At 43.4% G+C, this 20033-nt stretch overlaps 1 protein-coding gene across 1 annotated transcript; it reads right to left on the reverse strand.

Annotated features, from left to right (window-relative positions):
• Positions 1-613: 613 nt before the first annotated feature.
• On the reverse strand, positions 614-8262 carry hbp1 (HMG-box transcription factor 1). The gene is made up of 11 exons (XM_084171961.1): positions 8201-8262; positions 6725-6903; positions 6366-6552; positions 5922-6045; positions 5402-5513; positions 4634-4749; positions 4304-4460; positions 3831-3975; positions 3365-3652; positions 2909-3050; positions 614-1405 (listed from the first exon to the last, which is right to left on the reverse strand). Exons 2-11 carry the CDS (start codon positions 6864-6866, stop codon positions 1388-1390), a joined length of 1431 nt encoding a protein of 476 aa, XP_084028087.1. The 5' UTR covers positions 6867-6903; positions 8201-8262; the 3' UTR covers positions 614-1387.
• Between the last annotated feature and the right edge of the window lie 11771 nt (positions 8263-20033).

A 20033-nucleotide genomic window follows, 5' to 3' on the forward strand; every position in this document is an offset into this window, starting at 1 on the left:
ATGAATTGGAACGCTGACTGCGAGCCAGGCCTAATCGCCCAACATCAGTGCCCGGCCAAACTAAAGCTCTTGTGGCTGAATGGGAGCAAGTCCCTGCAGCAATATTCCAACATCTAGTGAAAAGCATTCCCAGAAGAGTGGAGGCTGTTATAGCAGCAAAGGGGGGACCAACTCCATATTAATGCCCATGATTTTGGAATGAGATGTTCGACGAGCAGGTGTCCACATACTTCTGGGCATGTAGTGTATGATACAATGCATGAAAGGCTTTATCAATCTGTGCAATATATTGAGTTGTACAAATATAATCAATATGAACAACAGCTGAGAAGAGAAAAAACACTATATTTTAAGGTTCCGTATTAAACCATTTAATAAGGCATTTATAAATTGTGTGTTCACCATTTATGAATCATTACGCCCACATTTATAAACCATTTACTAATAATTAGTAAAGTATTTTTGCAGTCCTTAATCTAAAGTGAGCGCTATTTATACTTTAAATATTTTATAAATGTTTTGAGTGACCAGTGTAATTTCTCACAAAAAGATGGACATGCCATTGGTGGACATTCCTGCATGATTAATAAATGATGAGCAAACGGTTTGTAAATGCCTTATAAATGTTTTATTATGGACCCTTCAAATAAAGTGTTACCAAAGCTTTTTACAATACAAAATATACATTTTGTATCACTGCTCCTCCTTCCTTCACCGAACTTAGCACCACTGGGTCTCAAGTAGGGTAGTCAATTTCCGGTAACTAACAAAATTCTCAAGTTTTCCAGAATTCCTGGTTGGAGGATTCTGGATTTCTTGCTTATACCCTCCTGATTCCAGGAATCTTCCAACCTGAATTTATGGAAAACCAGGGAATCTTTGGAAAGTTACCGGAATTTTGCAACCCTGATCTCAAGGTTTCACGCCTCGAAATATGAAATTACCTGAAGAAATAAAAACTGAGCCTTTCCTTTCTTATAGAGGAATAACAAGGCATCTCTTGTCATTTTAAGATGTAAGAATATATAAGCACGGTTAGTTACATTAGATGACCTGCTTTTTGATATATAGTTCATAGTTGTCGTTTTGTCTTTAAAATGTTTGTAGGCCTATCTATAAGGTCTCTAAGTTATAAAAGCAAGTGTATTCAGCATCACAGTTAAGTCTCATCAATTTGACAGGTGAGCAGAGAGAGAGAGACAGAGTAGCCTGGTTCCAGGTCTGTTTGTGCTGTCTTATGGTCCAACGACCATAGGAGTTGGCTATACAGCACAAACAGATCTGGAACCAGGCTAGAGAGATAGTGGGGTCGCCTGGTCGGTCAGTTCACCTTTGACCTCTGACCTCTCCACGCCACACACACCAGTGTCTGAAGGTCAAAGGCCATCTATTGGTGCTGGGACCCCTGAGGAGAGAGGAAGAGAGAGGTGGAGGGTAAAGGTCATATGCAGCCGTTTATATGTCAATATCAGTGTTTGTTTAATCAGCTGTTAAATATTATACAAAACACAGGAAAAACAGAATTTTGAGTGCACTGGGCCTTTAAAGCATGCTCAGAACTTACACACAGCTTTATAATACCTAGAGTGTGCACCTCCTATCTTTCCATTGATAGGCTGCAGTGACATTTGTAGCAGTGCGTCCTATAGGTTTTATAACTCTGTGACCTTACATTATCACTATTTGTTTTAGCTAAGCCCTGGATTTGGCGCAGTTGCCTGGTAAACTATATACCTGGATGATTTCAATTGGAACTTTATGATCATGCCTATAATAACAGTCTTTACAGAGTTGGGTTTAAACCAGAGAAACTGGGCCTTGGAAATAAGATCAGCATCATACCTATTACACCTTACTGAGTTCTTTATGATCAGTGACCCCATTTACATGATGCGCACAGTATTCCGGATAATAGCTCATAACTCCTACAGAATTATGCATTTCTTGCAGTAAAATTATACAACAAATGTTAATTTTGTCTCGGGAAGAGGAGTGGAGAAATATGATTTCTTTCTTTCCGCATCTCTTGAGAAAATGTGAATGCGCGTGTAATATTATCTTTGACACTGTTATGCAAGCAGACAGTATTTCAACCGCATCAAATACGCACCTGAGACGAACTGAAATGTGTTTCATCATTTTCACAGATTTTAATTTCCTTAAAACCGGTCAAACTGATGATATTTGGACATTTTGCACAGGACCAATCTTTCCACTGTTTTGGAGTTTTTGTGTTTTCTCCCCGGTCCCTAAATGAAACAGACAACTTTACCGGTGTTAATTAGATTACCAATACATTCATTCTATCAACGTAGGACATTATTCTGCTGAGCACTACTTTATTTAGTCTTCTGGGGCAACAAGTTATGACAGAAGAGAAGCTGCATGTATCTAACTATACTGTAGTTGACAAACAAATGCCCTACCAAATGTCGGAAATTATATAATATGGCCTACCAAATGTTGGAAATTACAAGCAGAAAGTTGTCTAAATTAGAGGTGAAAGTAGCCAGGCTATACGGTCCAGCACAGAATATCAGCAAAAGTAATTATTATGGAATTATGGTGGATCGAACTCCGCAGGTAGCCTACTTTTTGAAGTGATTTGTTTGACAATCAGATGAAAACATCATCACACAACACCCATGATATGCGAAATTGAGCCTGCGCAGACCGCGAAAAACAACAGTAAACGGGATAAGATGTTTACATGCCACAGTATCCAGTCTAAGATCAGCACATCCCAGACATCTGATCTGGGTTTCCCATAGCCAGGATACAAGCTTTTCAGGTTATTGTAAACGGGATATGATGTTTGTGTGTCAACTCGAAAACAGAATACTTGAGTATCCCGAATAATAACGGGATATTGGTCTGCATGTAAACGTGGTCACTGTGATCAACTTACTGAGTTGGTTCTCTTGCGTTTCCAGCAGTCAGGGTTGAGTCTCTTCTGCTCGTCAGCCAGAGCTTTGGCCTCCACAGTGTACATCCTCCTCTCCTCGCTCTTCATCTTCTTCCACTTATCACCCAGGATCACACTGATGGCTCTGTATAGGGACACAAGGACATACTATCATTTATACCGTAATTCATTCATTCATTCAGTCACTCATTCATTTGTTAATGTATACATTCACTCATGTGTGTGGAACTTTATCAATTACTGTGAGAGACAACAGTCTTTTCTCCACTACTGTAATCCTACCTGTGGCCCTGGTCTAAAGCAATAGCCTACTCAGAGACATTCCTTACATAGAGATCCTTTCATTTTGTAAACAGTTTGTCAGAACAGGACTGTACCACTAATGCACACACCCACACGCAAGCACACACACAAACACGTGTTGGTCTTCCTACCCACCTGTTATCCTTCCCAGGGTACATCTGTGTGTACTCCAACCTGTACTTCTTAGCGAAGAGCATGAAGGCGTTCATTGGCCGCTTGCACTTGGTGGGCGTGGCCCCGCCAGGGGCTGTCCCTGAGGTATTGCTCCTGTTTGATTTGCTGGCGGAGGAGGGGTGGGAGGAACTAGAGAGTTTCTCTGGGTCGGGGGAGACAGCGCCACCGCTGGACTGGGAGGTCCTACGCTGTCTGGCCATGCTGCTCAGAACATACACAGCTGACGAGTCCAGAGGGGTGAAGTCATAACTGGAGAGAGATATATATAGAGAGAGGAGATTGTAGATACAATTTATATCATTTCACCATAAATCTTATCTACAGAGTCATACTGAGGCATTGATATTGTCTGAATAAACTAAGCCCTCGGGAGCATATATGAGTGTGCATACGTTTTTTGTTGTTTAACATTGGTATTATTCTGTACCTCCTGAAGGTGTCGAAGACAACAGAGTCGTCACAGTTTATGGCATCTCTGTGGCCTGGAGGAAGACATAGGTCCCCCACCTGCATCTCATAGCAGGGGATACCGTGCTGCACCACCGTCAGGCTGGGATAGAACGAGGACCAGCCTGGGACAGGAAGAGATATGGAGATGTAAACATTTTAAAAGATACACAAACAAAGATGTGAACCTGTCCAAGATGTGAATCTGGCCTGTACTATAAGGCATGCCCTATCACCATGCAGTCTCAAAGATTAGTCTACAAATAGGCCTATCCGCTTCCATGGAACATTAAGAGCTGAACATTTGCTTAATCAATCTGATGATAGCTACAACTTCTGGAGATCAGACCAATAGCGCCTGCCTTTATCATTTGCATGCAGTTCCAGTTCGTCATGTTCCCTTAACTGATTCAGTTATCTTGTTAACAATTCAAAGACATTTCGTTCTTTTACCTTTGTTTTTCACAAAAAAGGGGTGATGAAATCTGCACTCTGCCGTTAAGAGGCCATCTTCTGGCGAGCCGGGGTCAAAGGTGAGTTTGAGGACAGCCTGGCTGTACGACACGTTCTCCTCATGGGCCACTAGCTTCAGACCTTCCGAACCGTAGCTCTGTAAATCAATCAACATCCAGAGAGAAAAATGTGAGAGGGAGGATACCCAATCATATCAGCTCTGACGATTATCAAGGGCATGTTCATAAGGCATCAAACGGAAGAAAACAAACAAACAGGGAGGGACTAGGTGGACTTTTTGTCATTTTTCGCTGTAAAACATTTTGCTACCTTTCTGGAGGTGGACGGCATTATTCTGTCATCATCTGACTCGTCATCAGAGTCTTCCAGGTCCTCAGCCTCTTGCCACTCCTTGTTAGAACCCCCGTGGAACCGCAGCCGGGTGCCTGATTAACAGCAAAACATGTGAGTGAGTGAGTGAGTGAGTGAGTGAGTGAGTGAGTGAGTGAGTGAGTGAGTGAGTGAGTGAGTGAGTGAGTGAGTGAGTGAGTGAGTGAGTGAGTGAGTGAGTGAGTGAGTGAGTGAGTGATTGATTGCTGGGAGGCCCCCAAAGAGCACATTGCCGTAGTCGATCCGAGAGAAGATGAAGGCATGGATGAGATTCTCTGCATCTGGCTGGGATAGTGATGGTATGACCCAGACAATGTTTTTTAAGATGGAAAAAGTATGTTTTACATACTCAAACTTGACTCCTAGGTTGGAGATGACAGTGGACAGGTGGATGACCTAGCCGTTGATTGGAGGGCAGATGACCTGCTTGGGTGTCCCAATAAGCATAGCCTCAATTTTGCTACTGATCAACTGGAGGAAGTTCTCTTTCATCCATGCCATGCCACAGGATCTGGGATCTGTTGCCTGATACAGTCCTGACTCCAGACTGCACAGCCACTTGTTATCAATGTGTTAACTAGGCTTTTTCCACAAGTAAAAGGTAAAAGCACTCAAGGCCAAAATTCTAGGAAAAGCTTATCCATTTCTCTCTCTCTTTCTCTCTGTGTGTGTGTGTCTGTGTGTGCGCGTGCGTGCGTGCGTCCATACCTTTCAGGAAGCAGTGCCAGGCTGTTGAGGGCCAGGAGTTAGACCAACCCATGTCTTCATCATCAGAGAAGGATGACATAGAGAACACACCAGACTCTGACTCACTGCTGGCCTGAATGGGGGACGTTCAAACAAAGAGAAACATATTACAAAACAGCACGTTATAAATTGCAGTGTTGTCGCAATGTTATAGAACAGTTACATTGCGCTGAATGAAGCATGCCCATCAGGGCTGGCCAATGCCACTTCAATTCAGTCCATTAAGGAAATTCCTCAATGAATTTCCAATCCATTGAGGGAAAATTTGAATTTTAGTGAAGGATTTCAGTTTACTTCCTGAATTGACTAAACTAAAATGTAATTGACCACAACAATGGTCATACATAATCTTGTAGTAGATAGTCTAGGTGAGGTGACGCGTACAAAAACATTTTATTCATTCAGTATAGGAGTGGAGAGGGTGATAGGGTCCACACACAGGAAACGGTTGAACTGAAAGGTAAAAGGTGAAAGGTCGTACTCTGACACGTCTGCTGCGCTCCCTAAGGTGACCCCTAGAGGGGCTGGGTGCACTGCTGGCTAGGGGCGGTCGGGCGTAGGAATGTAAACTACGACTGGTGGCAAAGATGTGCACAGGAGACGACCTGATGAGAGAAATACATATTAATGATCAACACATTAACAATCTAACACCATCACTTGGCCCGTCCAGGAGACAACCTGATAAGGATAAATACTAATATACATATCAATATCAACATATCAATCAAACATCAACCTAATGCTTTGTTGATGTGTGGCTCTGTCAGTCTGTGTGTGTGTGTGTGTGTGTGTGTGTGTGTGTGTGTGTGTGTGTGTGTGTGTGTGTGTGTGTGTGTGTGTGTGTGTGTGTGTGTGTGTGTGTGTGTGTGCTACAGTAAATAAGTGTGCATGTGCATTGTCAACCTCTAAACACAACAGGTACCTCTTGATGGGAGCAGGCTCCTGCAGTAGGGGGCTCTGAGGGCTGGTGGCAATGTTAGCCAGCTCAGTCAGCCAGTTGGTGTGAGGGGAACCAGCTATACACTCCCGATGTGACACCCCAGCTCCCACACGGAACAGCACTGGAGAGGACTGGTTCTCCTCTACCTCCTGCAGCTCTGGCAGGTCATCTGGAGCAGGAGGGGAGTGAGGTTGGTCAGGGCTGTGCTTATAAGCGTTCAGAATAGAATAGAATTACATAGAAAATATAGTTTCCTGTCCTTTATGGTAACACTTTACATTGCAGTCTTATACCTGTGTGTGTGTGTTATGTAGACCTATTACATAATAGCATATATTTACCATACTCCATAGGAGTAGGGGGGCAGCCAGGTGAGGAGAACAGAGCCTCATTGCATTTCAGAAGATCAAAGGAGTGTTCCATTCTATTAGCATCCATTTTGTTTTCCTCTACTCCTTCAGTCTTATTAACTTCCCAAAACATATTACGCCATGTCAGCTGGCATGTCTGTAGACAGACACTGGAGACAATGATAAATTACATTTTCAGAATCTGACCACAACAGGTATGTATAAAATATACAAAATACAAAATGATAAATGAATATGCTTTAAATTATTTGGCTTTTTTATAGTTAAACGCTAGGCCTATGTAATTTATGTTTGCATTGAATATTAATAGGTGAATAATAAAAACAAAAAGCACTGGTTAAAAAAGCATAGATGACTGCATTATTCTACAATCGTAATAAATTTAATCAAAATGTCAGGTAATTACATAGGGGATAAAAAGCCTCCCTATAACAAAGTCCTTTGTCTGTGTGGACTAGATAAAGAACAGCCATGTGACCATATGCGTGCAGCCCTTGTTTATACACTTTGGGAACTTCGCGCATGCGCACCAGAGCTCATTCATTCATAACTGCGTAACAAGCATTGGTCAATAACTCTGTTATGATCATACAAAAATTCACAAAATATCGAGAGAAAGAAGCTATATTATTTCATTGATAAACGAGATCTAAACTGGAATTGAGAAATATCAACGTGTCATGCCACCTAGTCTGAGCAATGTAGGCTACATTATAAAAGATCAGCTGAAGACAATAACAAGCTTTCTGCTTCATAGCTGTGGCTAAATGAAATGTAGCCAATTTTTTACGTTATCTTTGAAACTTAAATTGTAGCCAATTTGTAACGTTACGACTATATCTAGTCTATGAATGGCTTTCTAGATAATCGACAACTAATCTTGCGCAATTTATTTATTTACATTTTGATTCTTGGAAAACTAGCTAAAACATAGAATGACATTGAAAAGTTGACATAGCCTATAGCTAACTGTCCAACTACTTTTTTTCTATAATTCAATCTGTTATTTTGTTGAGTGCTGTCACAAGGGAATAGGCTTCCTTGACTGACAGCTAGAAAATAACCAAGCTCACTTGTAAACAAAAGAATGTCAACAAGTTCAGACACGACAGCGCTCAGTGTTCGAGATTGTCAAGTGAATGAACCGAAAAGTTTACATTCAGTCTGTTTTTACCGAAACATTGTTTAACTACTTTGAAAGCAGGCTGTCTTTGTCACTATCTTGATGAATAGCTAGCAAGCTGCTAGCCTAGCAAGCTAATTACAACCAAAACCACAAACATAACAATGAACAAAATCTGTTTACAATAAGTTGTCAATCGACATCGAACGGTCGAATGACAACTGTTCCACTCCACCAAACTATAAGAGCTGGATAAAGAAAATCACATTGCTTATTTCTCAAGATTAGTTAGAGTTTTGTTTCTTAGAAATCTGTTAACTTACCAAACCTGTCGCCATCAAGTAACTCTCTAGCGTTCACTGAAGGGGTGGGAAGGAATACTTACAAACACGGTCATGTATTGGTGAATAAAAACGTCAGTAAAGATAATCTATAATCGTGATTGGTGGGTTCTTGACGATACTAAAAGGGCCTGGTTTGGTTTGTTGATCAAACGCCCATTGGCTGAATGTGCACGCCCGTTATTTCCTAGAAACAGCTGATTGGTCATAACAAGAAGAGTACAATTATTCCTTTGTTATTGAAACTCACATGAATGTTCTTATACTATCTCTGTTGAATAACAATATAATATCAACATTGTCTGAATTCATTTTAACAACGGCTTGCATGTTGTGAAGAGATCCAAATACAGTATTGTCATTACATTTTAGTCATTTAGCAGACGCTCTTATCCAGAGCGATTTACAGGAGCAATTAGGGTTAAGCGCCTTGCTCAAGGGCACATCGACAGATTTTTCACCTAGTCGGCTCGGGGATTAGAACCAGCGACCTTTCGGTTACTGGCACAACGCTCTTAACCACTAAGCTACCTGCCGCCCCTCATTACATAGTCAGGTACAGCGAATCACAGTGTTACATAATGTGACATACAGCTGTGACTGAGGTTTGGGTACAAATGTGTAATTACAATCTATAACAGTTTTACATTTATCACAATTAATAATCAACCACACTTACGGCATATGCACATTAGGGGGCGGCACCGCGCGTTGAAACAACGCTTCCTATTAATTTTCAACGGGCAAAGATTATGGATATACTGACAAGATGCATGTCTCTCCGCCCTAACAATGGGAGTCGTTGTCCATAAAGCGTAACGGCGGGCTGTCTAGCTCCCGCCTATGCTTTCTTTGAATTGGTGCGTACATCTCATTATTGTCATATATTTTTGAATATGCAATGAGGGTTGTTGACGTCAACCGCCTGTATTCAAAGGAGAGAGATGCTTTGCTACTAGCCACAGACATTATTACAGACATTATTACATGAATATGCATAGCCATCTCGAGACAACTCCGATATAAAATGATTTTTCTCAAAGTTGCCAGTATGTCACGTGTCCTATTTATATCAATACACTCATAACAACTTAAGCATTACGAAACTTATATTCGATCAAATAAACCTCACGTAGAAAATAAGACATTCATTTTTTTGTTGACCAAATTCGAAACTCTCTCGTTGACCGCAATACAAAAACTGCGAAACAACGAAAAAACACCACCTGCTGGAGGGAGACAGATTTTCCGCAGTTGGGCCTCTCTCTTCCTCTTCCTCTCTGATGGAAGGAAATCAGTGCGATACGGAGTGGGCGGGACCGTTGCGCGCTGCGAACGTGGCGTGGGTAAGAAATCCCCAACTCACCAGCGGCGAATGCGGGACGATAACCAATCATATCGAGCGATTTCCTTGAAGGATTTGACGCTCTGCAACCCAATGCTGGGATGGAAGCAAATGTAAATAATTTTAATGTCATAATGATTCATGCAAAACATTTACAGTTGAGAGGAACATGTTAGTTAATGTAAAGTTAATTTATTAAAATCGCTATTTAGCAAGCTAGCTGACTAGCTAACATTAGCCAGCTATCTAGCTTTATGGGCGTTTTGACATGTGTATGAAATTGTAATAAAATAAAATACAGATATAGACTAACAGTGAAATGCTTACTTAAGGGCCTTTCCCAACAATGCAGAGAGAAACATATAGAAATAATAGAAAAATAATAACACAAGGAATAAATACGCAATGAGTAACGATAACGTGACTATATACACAGGGTACCGAGTCGATGCGCAGGGGTACGAGGTAATTGAGGTAGATATGTATATATAGTTAGTGATTAAGTGACTAGGCAACAGGATAGATAATAAACAGTAACAGTTACATATGTGATGAGTCAAAAGAGTTAGTGCAAAAAGGGTCAATGCAGATAGTTAAATAGTTAACCAATAGCTACCTGGACTAACTATTTAGCAGTCTTATGGCTTGTGGGTAGAAGCTATTCAGAGTCTTGTTGGTTCCAGACTAGGTGCATCGGTACCGCTTGCTGTGCGGTAGCAGAGAGAAGGTCTATGACTTGGGTGGCTGGAGTCTTTGACAGTTTTTAGGGCCTTCCTCTGACCACCTGGTATAGAGGTCCTGGATGGCAGGGAGTTCGGCCCCAATGATGTACTGGGCCATACGCACTACCCTCTGTAGCGCCTTGCGGTCGGATGCCAAACAGTTGCCATACCAAGTGGTGATGCAGCCAATCAAGACGCTTTCAATGGTGCAGCTGTAGAACTTTTTGGGGATCTGAGGGCCCATGCCAAATCTTTTCAGCCTCCTGAGGGGGAAGAGGCATTGTCGTGTCATGTTGTCGTAATTTGTGTTGTTTAATGTTTTAGGGACTCCTAAGAACTAGCAAACCAGGCTGCCATCTTGTGAAACAGTGGATTAAAGAATCTAGCAAAGCATTTTAGGGCTGTCCCCGACAAAAAATAATCTTGGTCGACCAAGCGTCTTCTGTTCTTTCAACCAATTGATTGGTCACCGTTTTTAAATGTGGATTCTTCCATATACAGTGCACTGGGAAAGTATTCAGAACCCTTGACCTTTTCCATGTTTTGTTACGTTACAGCCTTATTCAAAAATGTATTTAAAAAAATGTTTTGCATCATCAATCAACACACAATACCCCATGATGACAAATTGAAAACAGGTTTTTTGACATTTTTGCAAATTTATAAACAATACAAAACAGAAATAGCTTATTTACATAAGTATTCAGACCCTTTTTCTATGAAACTCGAAATTGAGCTCAGGTGCATCCTGTTTCCATTGATCATCCTTCAGATGGTTCTACAACTTGATTAGAATCCACCTGTAGTAAATTCAAATGTTTTGACATGATTTGGAAAGGCACACACCTGTCTATATAAGGTCCCGCAGTTAACAGTGCATGTCAGGGCAAAAACCAGGCCATGAGGTTGAAGGGTTTGTCCGTAGAACTCAGAGACAGGATTGTGTCGAGGCACAGATCTGAGGAAGGGTACAAAATATTTTCTGCAGCATTGAAGGTCCCCAAGAACACAGTGGCCTCCAACATTCTTAAATGGAAGAAGTTTGGAACCACCAAGACTCTTCCTAGAGCTGGCCACCCTGCCAAACTGAGCAATCGGGGAGAAGGGCCTTGGTCAGGGAGTTGACCAAGAACCCGATGGTCACTCTGACAGAGCTCCAGAGTTCCTCTGTGGAGATGGGAGAACCTTCCAGAAGGACAACCATCTCTGCAGCACTACACCAATCAGGCCTTTATGGTAGAGTGGCCAGACGGAAGCCACTCTTCAGTAAAAGGCACATGACAGCCCACTTGGAGTTTGCCAAAAGGCACCTAAAGACTTTCAGACCATGAGAAACAAGATTCTCTGGTCTGATGAAACCAAGATTGAACTCTTTGGCCTGAATGCCAAGCGTCACATCTATAGGAAATCTGGCACCATCTCTACGGTGAAGCATGGTGGTGGCAGCACCATGCATCATGCTGTGGGGATGTTTTTCAGCGACAAGGACTGGGAGACTAATCAGGATCGAGGCAAAGATGAACAGAGCAAAGTACAGAGAGATCATTGATGAAAACCTGCTCCAGAGTGCTACGGACCTCAGACTGGGGCAAAGGTTCACCATCCAACAGGACAATGACCCTAAGCACACAGCCAAGACAACGCAGGAGTGGCTTCGGGACAAGTCTCTGAATGTCCTTGAGTGGCCCAGCCAGAGCCCGGACTTGAACCCGATCTAACATCAATGGAGAGACGGGCAGACCCCTACCAGGACGTCCTCTGGCTGCTAGCAGATTGTCCAGCCAGATGGCCATGTCCACCAGTTGGGAGAAACACCTAGACACCTACCCGGACACTCACACGACCACCCCGTAAGAACCCTCTGCGGCCATGAGAAATTGGGGTTGTGAAGGGCTAGCCACGGGATACCCAAGACTACAGGGTAAGCAGGAGACTCAATAATCATAAAGGTGATCTGCTCAACATGCGTCTCCTGCGTAATCATGGGGACTGTTACCGTAACTTCCTTAACCAACCCGGACCCTAATGGTCGACTGCCAAGTGCTCTGATGGGGAGTGGAATGGTTAGGGGAACCAATGAAATGCCTTGACGGCGTGCAAATGCCCTGTCCATGAAATTCCCAGCTGCACCTGAATTGACTAGCACCTTACACTGGGAACCTACCATGTGATCGGGAAAGGAGATAGATAAAGTACAGTGCACCGCAAAGGGCTCTGAACACGTTTGGGTGTTCGTTACCTGGGGTGATGCGTGAGTACCCTGCCTATCGCCTCCAGACCCAAAAGAACGTTGACTGCGACGTGAGGTGGATTGTCCCTTCGTGCCACCAGAGTGGCACTGTCGCCATCCTCCTGCGCTCTCTCAACCGCGGCTCCCCCCAGCTCCATCTGCTCGGGGTCAGAGTCGTCCGGAGTGGGAACAGGCAGACCCCTACCAGGACGTCCTCTGGCTGCTAGCAGATTGTCCAGCCGGATGGCTATGTCCACCAGTTGGGAGAACGATAGCATGGCATCCCGGCAGGCTAGCTCCCGTCGGATGTCCTCCCTTAGGTGGCACCGGAAATGGTCGAGCAGGGCCCGCTCGTTCTACCCGGACCCCGCTGCCAGCATCTGGAACTCCAGCGTGTAGTCCTGAGCGGTCCTCGTTCCCTGCCTCAGATGAACCAGTCGTTCGCCCGCCTCTCGACCCTCAGGCGGGTGATCAAAAACGGCCCAAAAGAGGCGAGCAAACTCCCCGTAGTCCTCCAACGCGGTACCTCCCTCGTTCCACACCGCGTTGGCCCACTCCAGGGCTCTCCCACAAAGGCAGGAAATAAGGACAGATACCTTCTCCCGCTCCTGGGGCGCCGGTCTGATGCTGGAGAAATACAACTCCAGTTGGAGTAGGAATCCCTTACATCGCGCTGCCGTCCCATCAAACGCTGGTGGCCGGGATATCTGGATCCCTCCAGGGGCTGGGGTGTAGGTGGCTGGATCCGGTTGACCAGCTGGTCTCGATAGATCGGATCCTCTCCTCTCCAGGCGTTGTACCACCTGAAGAACCCGATCCATCGCTTCCCCCAACCTGGCCAACATCAAGGAATGCTCCTGGACCCTTGCCACAACTCCAGGCATGGGGTCTTCTCCTGCTGACTCCATATCAGATCAGATGAGTGATTCTGTGATGAGGTGTGAATGAAGGAGTCAGGCGCTGGAGGTAAAATACCGAAGTCCAGAGTTTATTCCGTTTACATAAATAAAACACCCAAAGCGTCAAACGAAACTATTACAAGGGAAAACATCCACCTTGGCATAAACACAGTGAATAGTAGCTCAACCGAGCTACACGCTCTCACAACAAACAATCACTCACAAAGACAAGGGGAACAGAGGGAACACTTGTACACATAGTAATTCGGGGAATGAGCACCAGGTGTGTGTGATTGACAAAACATGACAAGTGGAGTGATGAGAATGGGATCGGCAGTAGCTAGTACTCCGGTGATGACGAACGCCGAAGCCTGCCCGAACCAGGCAGGCTTCGGTCGTGACATTTACTTCAGTATGACAATTGGATACTTTTTCCACCACTGGTGGATTAAGTCACGATTTAAAAGCAAATAGCCTACTCTCCCTCCAAAAATATAAATATTAGTGGGGAAAATTCATTCGGTGTCAAGGTGTCAATAATGTTGTATTTCTTCATATTTGCCTATCATATGCAAATAAACAATTAAATACATTTTCTGATTTTAAACGTGATTTTTATTAATCTATTATTATTTACCTGTGAATAAATTCATGAAACGGAGATGGATGACAGTATTTACCCATTTAATAACCAGACCTTCATACAAACCTTCATACTATGCTGAATTTTTGACGCACAACTGAACTTGCTGCTATATGCTGCCAGCACGCCCACAAGCGAGCCACACTGGGCGGCCAAAGCGGCAAGTTACTGCTCTATAGTCTGCACGGGTAATAGACTTGTTATTGTACAGTGGGATATAGTTTTGCACCCTTTGATGCTCACCATACATTTTATACACTGCAATGTTAACATACATACACTGCTCAAAAAAATAAAGGGAACACTAAAATAACACATTCTAGATCTGAATGAATGAAATAATCTTATTAAAAACGTGTTTTTTTTACATAGCTGAATGTGCTGACAACAAAATCACACAAAAATTATCAATGGAAATCAAATTTATCAACCCATGGAGGTCTGGATTTGGAGTCACCCTCAAAATTAAAGTGGAAAACCACACTACAGGCTGATCCAACTTTGATGTAATGTCCTTAAAACAAGTCAAAATGAGGCTCAGTAGTGTGTGTGGCCTCCACGTGCCTGTATGACCTCCCTACAACTCCTGGGCATGCTCCTGATGAGGTGGCGGATGGTCTCCTGAGGGATCTCCTCCCAGACCTGGACTAAAGCATCCGCCAACTCCTGGACAGTCTGTGGTGCAACGTGACGTTGGTGGATGGAGCGAGACATGATGTCCCAGATGTGCTCAATTGGATTCAGGTCTGGGGAACGGGCGGGCCAGTCCATAGCATCAATGCCTTCCTCTTGCAGGAACTGCTGACACACTCCAGCCACATGAGGTCTAGCATTGTCTTACATTAGGAGGAATCCAGGGCCAACCGCACCAGCATATGGTCTCACAAGGGGTCTGAGGATCTCATCTCGGTACCTATTGGCAGTCAGGCTACCTCTGGCGAGCACATGGAGGGCTGTGCGGCCCCCCAAAGAAATGCCACCCCACACCATGACTGACCCACCGCCAAACCGGTCATGCTGGAGGATGTTGCAGGCAGCAGAACGTTCTCCACGGCATCTCCAGACTCTGTCACGTCTGTCACATGTGCTCAGTGTGAACCTGCTTTCATCTGTGAAGAGCACAGGGCGCCAGTGGCGAATTTGCCAATCTTGGTGTTCTCTGGCCAGAGGTGGGTAGAGTAGCCAAAAATTTTACTCAAGTAAAAGTACTGTTACTTCAGAATAATATGACTCAAGTAAAAGTAAAAAGTAGTCATCCAAATAATTACTTGAGTAAGAGTAAAAAAGTACTTGGTGAAAAAACTACTCAAGTACTGAGTAACTGTTGAGTAACGTCTGATTTATTTTTTAACACAAGACAACGATCAGACAGACAAAAATACAAAATAATCATCTTTAGGCAAATTATAGTTCATCCAATCAATAAAATAAATTAAAATAAATTACAAAATAGCTTAAATTAAAATAATTCAGGTAAATTCAAGTACTTAAAAAATAAAATAAATAAAAAATAAATAAGCACAAGTAACACAAATTTCCAAACCTTTATACTTTTTTTACCAGGCAGAACTAGAATGAGGCAGCCCATAAACTCTCATAAACTGTGTGTGTGTCTCCACAGTGACAGAACAACAGAAGGAAACACACAAACATTTCATACCAGGCATGCTGAACAGAAAACTGCACACCAGAAGGAAGCGGTCAACGTAAAATAATCAATAGGTGTTGATTAGGCCTACTCAGTACCTTTGTATTGCATGGCAAGCAACAGCCCTTTTTCCGTGTGCCTAGAAATTAATACTCTGATCTGTGATTAGGCCACACTGCACATCTCACTGAGCAGAGGAAAAGAGCAGTAGTACACATCAACTGAAAAAGCACCAGTCCATGATAGATGGCCAAATAAAACAATATTGCAGGCCTAGTATCCCAGAACACAAATTAAGCTGAATGCATGTTCTCTAAAAGGCATCAGAGGAGAGTGATGTAGTTGTAGATGGGGCATTATGTTTACTTCCAGTTCCAATATCTAACAAAAAAAGTCACAGATTTGGCAATATTCTAACCTTTAGGCTGACACTGGCCCTTTGACTGGTTGACTGGAGTCAACACTCCAGGAACTCTTTGGCACAGTAACATGAAAACCCTTTTATATTGAAGGCCCCACTGGGAGTGTGTGTGTGTGTGTGTGTGTGTGTGTGTGTGTGTGTGTGTGTGTGTGTGTGTGTGTGTGTGTGTGTGTGTGTGTGTGTGTGTGTGTGTGTGTGTCAAAACATGCAGAAAGAAACTATTTCACCAAAGAATCACTCAGTGATGTCACTATTAAGCTTCAACAGTAGCTGGCTCTCAAGGTTCTTGCTGTGAAGCTGTGATCGTTTAGCAGTGAACAGGAGTCCTGCATGACTGAAAAGTCTCTCACAGGCTGCAGATGCAGGAAGACCTGTGTTGACTTTGAGTGACAGCTTCTTGATGCGAGGAAAGGTGTGGAGTAGATCCATACCTGCAGGGGACATACATGAACGGTACCTCTCCAGCTCTCCTACTTGTGATTTTCCCAACTCCATGGATGCAAAGAAGTCGTCTACATCAGAGAGGCCGCTGTTTGCGCTGGTGACATCATCCAAGTCGGTGTCTAGGTGATTTCTGATGTAGTCAAGGCCTGTGGGTTTTAGGGCAAGATAAATCGTTTTTCAAACGAATTAAGTCTGCACATTATTCTTACCCTTCTACTGTATAGGCTGTCAAGCTGCTGATGTTTGACATTAAAAGCTACCTGAGCTTCTAACTATATTGCCACCCTGTGGTTTGTCACTGACACACTATAATCCTAAATGACAGTAACATTATACAGAGTTATATAGGTCAATGTCTACTGGTTCACATTTTAATTGATAAACAAGTATATTTACCAGCATTTAAGATGTTCTCCTCTGTGGTCCAGGATGTTCTGAATCTTGGTAGGAGTATTGCTGCTGCAATCAGCTCAGGCTCTTTCATGACGTCTCCAAAACGTTTCTGGATCCCTTGCTGCAGGGCGTGAACAAGAGGTGTACACATTTTGCAAGTTGACTCCAACTTCTTCAGCTTGTCCCGCAACTGGTAAAGTGTTGGCAGCAGGAGGCCCATATGCACAGATGATTCCCCTTGGAGGATATTAAGGGCCATGGCAACAGGCTTCATCACAGCAGCATACTCGACCAAAAACCCAATTTCAGCTGGATTGAACCTATAAAAGATGTAACAATAAAAAAATTACTTATAGCTATTTCTGGTACAATGTCTTTATTATGCATTGTACATGTTAAATACACAAATAAAAAAATAATAAAAAAAATTAGTTACATTATTTCATTCAAGTCATCCACAAATGTCACACCACCATGCAAAGAAAACTTAGTTACTTGAGACAAGTGGATTCACCCATTAATCAGCAAGGCTTATTTATTTTTATTATTCTTTAAAAACAAAATATACATTTTGTCAACTTACATCTTTATCTTTAATGTTGTGCAGACATTGCGAATTGCTTGTTCTCCTTGCTCTCGGTGAATGCGCACAATCCTTTCTACAGCGAGGAACAGGGAGCTCCAGCGTGTCTGATTGGGTCGGAGAAACTGCAGCTTGCATTCACGTTCCACTGTTTCATGAGCCATGGTTGACCTGCTGGTTTTATTCCAAAGAGCATGACATTTTGCAAAAGCAGACCGAGACAGCCTCTTGTAGGTTTCGTTTGCAGCTCCTCCTGCAGCAGTGGCATCAACTGTGGATATAAGATTGAGGAGATGGCATGCACACTTTTGGTGCCTTGGAAGTTGGTACTCAAGGCCTGTGTTGTCTTCCAGAATAGCAGACACATCTTGATACTCCACCTCTGACTCACTCTGATCTTCTGTTGCATCATCAAGGGTGGAGTCACTCTCCTCTTGTACATTGATGGCTTCCTCCTCTTTCTCCTCACCATATAATCGAAAGGCCTTCAGGAAGTTTGAGCCACTGTCTGTTGTCGTCCTGGTCACTTTTTCCCTGATGTGGTACTCAGAATGTATTTCCTCTAATGCAGCAGCAAGGACATCAAACGTGTGCGAGCCTTTGACAGGTCTACAAGCCAATGCAGCGGAGTGCCTCTCCAGTGAGGTGTTGTCTATCCAGTGACAGGTGACACCTAAGTAGCTACGTTGTCTGGCAGACCAGCAGTCTGTTGTGGTAGCAACATAGTTCACAGCACTCAGCTTTTTGATGATTATGCTCTTCTTGTGTTTTGCAGCTTCTTGTATTCTTGTGCATAACGTTTTCCTTGTCATTACTGTATGAGGTTGCAAGGTTTCTATCAAAGTCTTGAAGGATGGCGTCTCAACCACAGAAAATGGTTGGTTGGCCTCACATACAAAATTTAGCACCAGCTTGTCAAGCGTTGCTTGTGTTACCCGCCCTGGGGCAGCGAAGGCTGTGATTTTTGCATTTTTCACAAGAGTATCACTGGAAGAGGAGGACTTACGCTTTCTGTGGTTCTTTAGTAAGTCTGTGTACTTTGCCAGTTTGTTGGGGTGAACCCTCTGTGGATAAAAACAAATCTGTGAGGCTACAGGGAGATCAAGACATTAAAAGAGACTTATTACATCAAATTTGGATATATATATATATATGAGAGAGAGAGAGAGAAAATGTTTAAAACATATGTAACCTAAAAGACAAACATTCGCCTATCCACAGCAAAAAAAAACTAATTTAGGAAACTTACCGCTACATGTTTCCTCAAGTTAGATGTTGAGTTCTTGAATGCTGAAATGTCAGTTTGTTTTGGTAGACACAGAAGACACCGCATAATGTAGCTGCACTTTCGCACTTTTACTAAGGTAAACATGCTTTCAATATGAGGCCAGGGGTGCGGGTGTTCCTCCTCGTCTGTGTCTGCATTGCCGACGGCTAATTCTGACATTTTTGTGTTGCTACGACTGTAAAGCTAACCCGTCCCGCCGCTGAGATTGAGTATGGTAACGTGACGAGACTGCACAACTACGTTTGATTGGTGAAACACAGTCACGTGGTAGAGCCTTAGCGGAAGTCTCTCTCTCTGTCAAAATAAAACATTAAAATAAGGCGTATGCCGGGGGATAAAGACAATGACGCGTAGAATACCAAAGAGGTAAAAATAAAAGTAACGACCTCATTGTAGCCTAATGTAGCGGAGTAAGAGTACAGTTTCTTCTTCACAAATCTACTCAAGTAAAAGTAAAAAGTATAGTGTTTTAGAACTACTCCTAGAAGTATAATTTTTTCAAAAACTTACTCAAGTAAATGTAACGGAGTAAATGTAACTCGTTACTACCCACCTCTGTCTCTGGCAAATGCCAAACGTCCTGCACGGTGTTGGGCTGTAAGCACAACCCCCACCTGTGGACGTCGGGCCCTCATATCACCCTCATGGAGTCTGTTTCTGACCGTTTGAGCAGACACATGCACATTTGTGGCCTGCTGGAGGTCATTTTGCAGGGCTCTGGCAGTGCTCCTCCTGCTCCTCCTTGCACAAAGGTGGAGGTAGCAGTCCTGCTGCTGGGTTGTTGCCCTCCTACGGCCTCCTCCACGTCTCCTGATGTACTGGCCTGTCTCCTGGTAGCGCCTCCATGCTCTGGACACTACGCTGACAGACACAGCAAACCTTCTTGCCACAGCTCGCATTGATGTGCCATCCTGGATGAGCTGCACTACCTGAGCCACTTGTGTGGGTTGTAGACTCCGTCTCATGCTACCACTAGAGTGAAAGCACCGCCAGCATTCAAAAGTGACCAAAACACCAGCCAGGAAGCATAGAAACTGAGAAGTGGTCTGTGGTCACCACCTGCAAAACCAGTCCTTTATTGGGGGTGTCTTGCTAATTGCCTATAATTTCTACCTGTTGTCTATTCCATTTGCACAACAGCATGTGAAATGTATTGTCAATCAGTGTTGCTTCCTAAGTGGACAGTTTGATTTCACAGA

This window comes from Coregonus lavaretus, assembly GCF_964263955.1.
Source record: "Coregonus lavaretus genome assembly, chromosome: 11".
NCBI classification, from domain to species: Eukaryota; Metazoa; Chordata; class Actinopteri; order Salmoniformes; family Salmonidae; genus Coregonus; species Coregonus lavaretus.